This window comes from Squalius cephalus (genome assembly GCF_949319135.1).
Source record: "Squalius cephalus genome assembly, chromosome: 2".
Lineage (NCBI taxonomy): Eukaryota > Metazoa > Chordata > Actinopteri > Cypriniformes > Leuciscidae > Squalius > Squalius cephalus.
In genome coordinates, this window is record NC_137123.1 from 55,173,180 (window position 1) to 55,181,118 (window position 7,939).

The 7,939-nt window shown below is 38.2% G+C and overlaps 1 protein-coding gene across 1 annotated transcript; it reads left to right on the forward strand.

The window, feature by feature from the left end:
- Positions 1-540: 540 nt before the first annotated feature.
- On the forward strand, positions 541-1,643 carry LOC307148796 (carbohydrate sulfotransferase 12-like; the record flags this gene model as incomplete). Its single annotated transcript, XM_079854638.1, has 1 exon — positions 541-1,643. Exon 1 carries the CDS (start codon positions 579-581, stop codon positions 1,641-1,643), a length of 1,065 nt encoding a protein of 354 aa, XP_079710764.1. The 5' UTR covers positions 541-578.
- Between the last annotated feature and the right edge of the window lie 6,296 nt (positions 1,644-7,939).

A 7,939-nucleotide genomic window follows, 5' to 3' on the forward strand; every position in this document is an offset into this window, starting at 1 on the left:
GCAGGTCGCATCTTTATAAATACATTCATGGAACCATGACTGACAATCAGTGTTTAATGGATTATGAGCATGCACATTGAAAAAGCAAATGCATGACTTATAGCCTAAATAATTATAAAGATAATATAAATGGAATTATAACTGTTCTTATAATGCAGTTGGTCTTAATGAGTCTTTATAAAAATATTTATAGAATAGTAATAGGCCTACTTAAGTATAGATGGAGCTATAATTCATTATAAGCATGGACATCACAGAGAGTGTTACCCATATGAGTTAATAGTGGTAGCTGAAGTGTTAATGTAGAATGTCCTTCATCACTTCCTAGATAGTTACCTATTAATGACGGACCATTATTCTCCAGTGTTACCAAAAAATCTTTTAAAAAGAGTGTAGTCTGCCAGAAATATAGAGCATTCGTTCTATGTTCACATTGTGTGTGAGTTTAGATATAGTGATGAATCATATTTTGTGGTAGTAGATTGTAAATTCAGAATTCATCATAAAGTCCTTTTTTTGTGTGTTTTCCCCCAGAATTCTCAACTTAATTCCAGAAACAATATACCATTCAATCTATCATGAGGATCTGGAATAAGCGTCCAGCGAAAATGGCAATGCAAAGGCAACTCCAGTTCTTCATTCTTTTGGGAACAGTATTTGTCACATTCTTCATTTTCTGGAATGAATTGAGAAATGGGATTTTTTACCCACACACAGCTTCATCACAAGATTTCACACACCTCAAACTGCGTCAAGCTCATCGTAGACGTATGATAAGAGAGCTTTGCTCAGCCAATAGCAGCTTGAACTTCCCAGGGAAATTAATCTCATTTGACCAAATTCCAAACAAAGCCCTGGACCATCTCATTGTGGATGATCATCATGGTGTTATTTACTGTTTTGTACCAAAGGTAGCATGTACCAACTGGAAACGAGTCATGTTTGTGCTAAGCCAGAACCTGAAGGCACCTAATGGAGCTCCATATCTGGATCCTCTTGACATACCAGATAAGGTAATCCATAATCATACAGTACATAAGACGTTTAACAAGCTTTGGAAACGCTTTGGTCGTTTCTCACGTCCATTGATGCATCACAAACTAAAGAATTACACTAAGTTCCTTTTTGTACGGGATCCTTTTGTACGACTTATTTCTGCTTTCCGGAACAAATTTACTGTGGCAGATGAGTATTTCTATAAGGAGTATGCCTCCACAATGCTTCAGCGTCATGCTAATATTTCATCACCCCCTGACTCTGCTCAAGAGGCCTTCGCCGCAGGTATCAGACCGTCCTTTACTCACTTTATTCAGTACCTGTTAGATCCACAGACTGAGAAAGTAAAACCATTCAATGAACACTGGCAGCAGATGTACAGACTCTGCCATCCGTGCCAAATTGACTATGATTTTGTTGGAAAGCTGGAAACTCTTGATGAGGATACAGAACATTTGTTGAGGATTCTTGGGCTGGATAAATATATTCACTTTCCCCCAGGGTACGAGAACAGGACAACAGAAGACTGGGAGCAAGAATGGTTTGCAAGCATTTCCATAGCTGACAGGAGAAAGCTGTACAATCTTTATGAAACAGACTTTAAATTATTTGAATACAAGAAACCTGAGACACTTCTGGACGAGTGACAAGTATTGCTTTTTGTTCTTTCTGATTTTGCATTACTTATATACCACCTGCAAATAGAAACAAGATAAATTAAGCTGAATCCTAAATGAAATCTGTCAAGAACATGTCTAGGTCTTATTTAAATTAAATGCAAGTCTAAGTTAGTTAAATTTGTATTTGTTGCTACTTATCCCTTAAGGTTGGCCAACTTGGCCCAATATTTTGATTCGCAAAAATTAAGGAATTCAAAATGAAGCTGACATAAGAGCAGTTTGAGGTGGCATTGTCAATATTCTGCTAAAAAAAACTTTGTAGGTATCATCACCCAGGGCTATACGAAAGTAGTTTGGTTACATACTGAAACATATTTGAGGCCTGATGGAATCTATTTTTAATCTTTGTTAAATTCAGACTACTGTTTTATGATAATCTTGGTTCTTTTTTCCAGATTTCATTTTTTAACCTTCTAACCTACTTATTTTTGATGCTGTCTCCTTTTTCTTGGTGATCAGGTCAATCAAAAACTGTAAAATCACTGTAAAAACTTTCACAGTGATGATTTTTAAAATATGAATGATACATATGTGATATTTTTCTTTACAAGTCAACAGGCTTATATTTCACACAGTAGTTCATGGTTTAATTATTGCAATTAAAGCTTTTTTTTTACTTTCAGTGTTCAAGTTGATCTAAAAAAAAAAAAAAAAAAAACATTAAAAAGATGTGGTGGATATAGGTGTGTGTGGATATAGTTGTAGCAGTCTTAATTTAGAAGCAAACTCAAATCACACTCAAGAACCGGAATAACAGGAATAAGAGGAACAAAACAACTTGTTCAAAGTAAAATAAATGATGTTTTATTAACAAAGTTCGGGAGGAGCAGGTTCAGATAATTAACCAAATTATGCACAGCTGGAGATTAATCAGTAATCAACTCAATGACAGAGTATAAATTCACAGCAGACCTATCTCTGTTCATTGAAAGTTTGTCAGCATCCCTCCACCCCATCTCCTCACTTACAGTTCCATCTACACTTACCAACTGGGGGGAGTACCCTGGGTTCGGGCCTAACTCCGAGCTCGGAGCCCTCCCCCCGGACAGCACGCCAAATACGCATAAACTTATTGTACTAATTATATGTAGATGTGAACTCGTGAACTGGCTGTAGAAGTGTTTTTCAGAGAAACAAACTTAGCACATTTCCTCAATATATGCAAACATATTATGGTATATTTTTATGCTTTAGTAGAATGAAAAAGTTACATGCAGCACCTTTAAATAGACAGCAAACAGAGAAACTATTGAGACTAATTAACGAGACACACCTGAACTGAAACTAGTGACAAACAGGGAGAGAACTGATTCAACTGAACCAAGACTGAAAACCTAGAAAACTGACATAAACAGAAAAGATCAAAAACAAAATCGAAAGGCTTTAGACTCTAACCCTTGCACACTGAGTCCGAAATTTTCGCATGCGTTTTTTCGTCTACTCGTGATTTGGTGGCTCTGAATTGTCAAAACACCATTCACAATGCTTGCTATGCGAAAAACGCAGAAAATCGAACCTGATCTAAGATGAATAGACCTATATCTGCAGAAATAGACCGTTGTCTCATTTACACGCAGGAGAACTCTGATTGGCTGTTCAGCTTAGTGAACGAGTCAGTGCACGAGAATAATAGCAAAACAGCAAGCAGAGGAGTCAAAACTGTAGATAGAAGGCTGTTCTAATGTTACGTCATCTTACCTGAGTGTTCCTTAGCGAATATTTCAATTTAACACGAGGAGTGGAATAAAGAAAGTAAAAATCCTGTTTAGCAGGATTGATATTCAAAACAGTATAATCATGCACTGGGGTCCGTTCTTCGTACGTCGCTAACTCACTTAGCTGGATTTGATTGTTGGCGATTTGGCATGATCTTGGATTGTTTGGTTCTTCAACGCTCATCCTGGACTTGCTGTCATAGCAACATGTGCGCAAACTTAAACCTGCTCGGGAGCAGGCTTATTTCATGTTAACAGGATTAGACCGCGGCTTCATAAGCGGAGCTGATACGGGAAGTCCAGCGCAGCGCGATAGTGCACTTTCTGAGATATATATTTTTTCTCGTGATTCGTGAGATTGTCGTTTTTTTTGTCGCTTTTATGTTTAAAAAACAGTTTTAGTTTTTTTTTTTTTTGTTGTTGTTGTTGTTTTTTTGTGGCATTTCCAAGCCACTTAAGACCCAATGTTGTAAAGCAGTGTTTTTTTTTATTTTTTTTAGGCTATCATAATTTTTTATGAAGATCATACAATCATGACCATGCCGATTACATATATGTCACTCAGGCTTCACTAACGTGATTGGTACCATAGACTATAGGCTACCATAGACTGCCATCAAGGCCTCAATGAAGGGGATTATGTGAACAGAAAGGGGATTCACAATGTAAATGTGCAGCCCAGTTACTATTGTGATTCTTAATATTCCAGATTAGTAGCCTAATATTATATCAAATAAAAAAAAGGCAGTTGACTAAAATCTTCCATATCACAAATGTGAAAGCAAAATGGCCAGGATCTGTGCATGACTTAAGAATTTTCAGAGATTCACATTTATGCACATTATTTGAAAGTGGTAAGAAAAGTTCCACAATTAAATATCAAGCTCACTGTATTACATACACTTATGCTGATCCTAACAGAACTGCATTTTTTCATAGGTGATTATGACATGTTCCTGCAGACAGGTGTTTTATGACCCCATTCTCTGACCCAAACCAGTTACAATGCAGCTCTAGCCAGGACAAGGGCACACAATGAAATGAACTTTGGCTAACTAAAGGGAAGATTTCAATGTCTGAAAAGTCTGAGGGTTGCACACCTGACAGGACCTGTGACATTGTTGCATGTGCCATATTACACAACATTGCCAAAAAAAAAAGACTTTTCATTAAATGTTTAATAAAAGATAAATATGCTTAGTTCCTTGAGTTTTATTTCAATTGTTCTTTGTAAAGAAAAGCCAGTGGTCAAGTGCCTGCAACAAGAGATATTAGACACATGCCTCATGCAACAAATAAAAAGGAAAAGTTGGCTATACACCTGTAGGCCTATGTCTCCTCTGTGTGTGCAGACTCTTCTGTAGGCCTTTCTGTAGATGTGGAATCCTGCAACTTATATTGCAGCCATAAAGCATACAAGTATAAATGAAGTAAAGTTATTTATGCACTTGCAGGTAGGCTAGTTCCTCCATATGACAGTTATCTGAGAGGGTTTATTCACTGTCCAGTGCAATGGAAACAAATGGGCATTACAAAGTCTTATACTTTCTTTCCTTTGGAAAGTTAGAAAATGTCCACTTACTGCACATATTTCAGCCACCACTTTCTTGGGAACAGATACAAGTGTTGGTGTATTATGTAAAAGTGCACAAAAGAGGAAAACACAATGTCATTACAATGAACTACACTGGGGAAAAATGTGATCAATAACTCAACGCAAAATATTTTTACATTAACATAAGTTTATCAGTTTTCACTTTCACAAGTCAAAGCAATTCATCATTACTCAAGCTTTAACAGTTGAAATGACTATACAGCCTTAATTTAATGCAGCAAAAATTATTTTACAGTGTAGGCTACTAAGATCTTTTCAATTTTTTTCTCAGCCTTTTTCTTGGTTGCTTTTATAAACAGAACACCATTTATTTAACAGTGCCTTTTATAAAAGAGACTATAATATAACAAAAAATTACCATTATGTAGAATATTTTTGTACTTCACTTTTATTTGTTCCCATGTTCTAGTATGGTGACTGACATTACAATGCACAAAGTAATTATGCAATTATTAAAATACAAAAATATAGGCTAATAAGTGATAAAAACATCTAATATGGCCACTTCTAACGGATTTAAATTGTCTGCTACTTTTTGCCAGCCCTCTCTCCTGGCTTTTGCAGACTTTGAGGTGTTCCCTGGCGTTTTGATTAAACATTAAAATTCCGAATAAACTTCGATTATTAGTTCTTGCTCTGCTGAGGAGAAAAACTGAGCGCGCTCTTTGGCCACGCTGATCAGCCAATAGCAGCGTTGCTGATCAATGTTTCTACTATCGATACATATCCCCTTTTAACCAGCGCATGAACGCGCAATTATCTCAGATAACTCAATCCAGCGATACTAATCATATCCGGCAAGTGTGTTCGAAGAACCGAGTTAGCCAGATCATGATTCGCACGATGATATCATCTTGGATGTGTCATTTGATCTCGGATGTAATAAGCAACGTACGAAGAACGGACCCCTGCTTTGTTTGTGTTTGTGTATCTGCAGCGTCGGTTTCCCTATTTTATAGCTGCCGTCGGCACCATTTTTTTGATCATATTCAGTGAAATCGAAACTATAATCCGACAGAACAACATAAATAAGGTGGTTTTAGGGAAAAAAAAAACCGAGCTTCTAACTCCACCTGGCTGGAGCCTGTTATTTGTTTTGCAAAAATCCACCGCTCCCGGATCATCGGGTCCAATCAGCGCAGGGGGGTGTGAGATCTGACTGTCAATCACAGGTTGTGCACAAGCCACAGATCCCCCCTCCCTCGCGGCTCGCGCACGTTACAATATCACATGCACACGACACGCCTGAAGAAGTTTGCCTGAGATTGTACGAAGCCTGATGGCGGAGAGAAAATCTACTAACAAGCTTCCAATTCCTCGGTTATTGCTATCTATGGATAGATTAGCCAGGGCAGCCTACCTCCGAGTCTATGGTGTTGATCGATGCTGAAGAGATGGACGCGTTCACAGAAAATCATGTAGCAGCTACACGCACTGACGAGCACGACCTCGATGGGAGGGTGCTCGCTGGTAGTGGGGGAGGGGCATGGGAGTTATAAACATTCAAAATTTTGGCTAAGTCGACCCAATCTGCCAGACTTGCCGACTGCAGCTTTAATGACGAATTGGCCTATATCTGCAGTGCAGAAACAGACAGTTGTCTGCAGGCGCAGAACACGCATTCTAGCCGACAGTCGGCAGTAGTTCTCTCACTGTGTTCAAGTGCAGCTTTTACACCAACGCGAGGGACAACACACAACACAGTCGGCTTTCATCAGCGCTAGCTCGTCGACGTCGGCTTGGTGTGTTCCAGGTCAGGGGCCGTTCACAAAGCATTTTATCTTACCACTAGGAGTACTCCTAAATCGCACTAAAAGATTTTAGCTAGGTGTTTTCTCTTAAAAGTTATTCACAATGCCTTTCAGACCTACTCATAGTAAAGAAAAATGACAACTCCTAAACTAAGAGTGAGTCTTCGTTGCTATGGATGACGTCATTACTCATGCATAAGCTTGACTGAAGTGACCACCTTGATTGGCTGATGATTGTAACACGGGAATGATTCCAAACACCTCCCCTACGATGATGAGTGACAGGTGACAGGTCTGAGAATGCGTGCGCTACACAAGTAGTGCGAAGGATGAAAGATGATGAATAACTGAATAAATAGCCTAAATGAATAAAGAGTAAGGCAAAACAAATAGCCTAGTAGCCTAATGAAACATATGGATTGATGCAATATCTTTGCAACATTATTGAATTAATCTGTCACTATATGCCTCTGCCTACGTTTGCAAAGAGAAGAACATTTTAATTTGATTCACAATGAAATGTTACAATGAGTTTACATGCAATGAGTAGCCTAGTTTTGGTTGTTGTTGGTGGCGTTATTGCATCCCTAGTTATGCCTACAATGCAAAATTGTTCCCTCGCGATTGGAAGCTCCTGTAGCCGCCGCATATAGGTCTTAATGAGTTAGAATAGGTCTGTGAATAGGTCTTAATGAGTTAGGAGTCCTCTCGACTTCTTTTAAGCTGTCCCAGGCTTAGGTGCTACTTTTAGGGCTAAAATGCTTCGTGAATTACTCTTAGTCAAAAAAAATTAGGAGTCCTAAAGTTACGAGTGACACGCCCATTATTTTTAGGAGTTGCTCCTAAATTCGCTAGTTAGGAGCTACTTTTAGCCTTAAAATTCTTTGTGAATAAGGCCCCAGGCCTACTTCGTAGGGTCCGAAGTAGGCCTGACAAAGAAGTTGCGAAACCGTTTTATCCAAGAGCGAAAAATCAGATCACTCCCAGACCAGTAGCCTACTTAAAACATTTGGTATAGGATTGCTTTGCAACCATTTCTTACTCATAAATTGCTAGTAAATTTCACAAATAATCACAAAGTATTTTCTAGTAAAAACCTCCGAATTTAAATTTACGAATATTTTTAATAATGTACCATTTCCTGTTGATAATCAAATATGAACCACAGAAAAAAACTAAGCA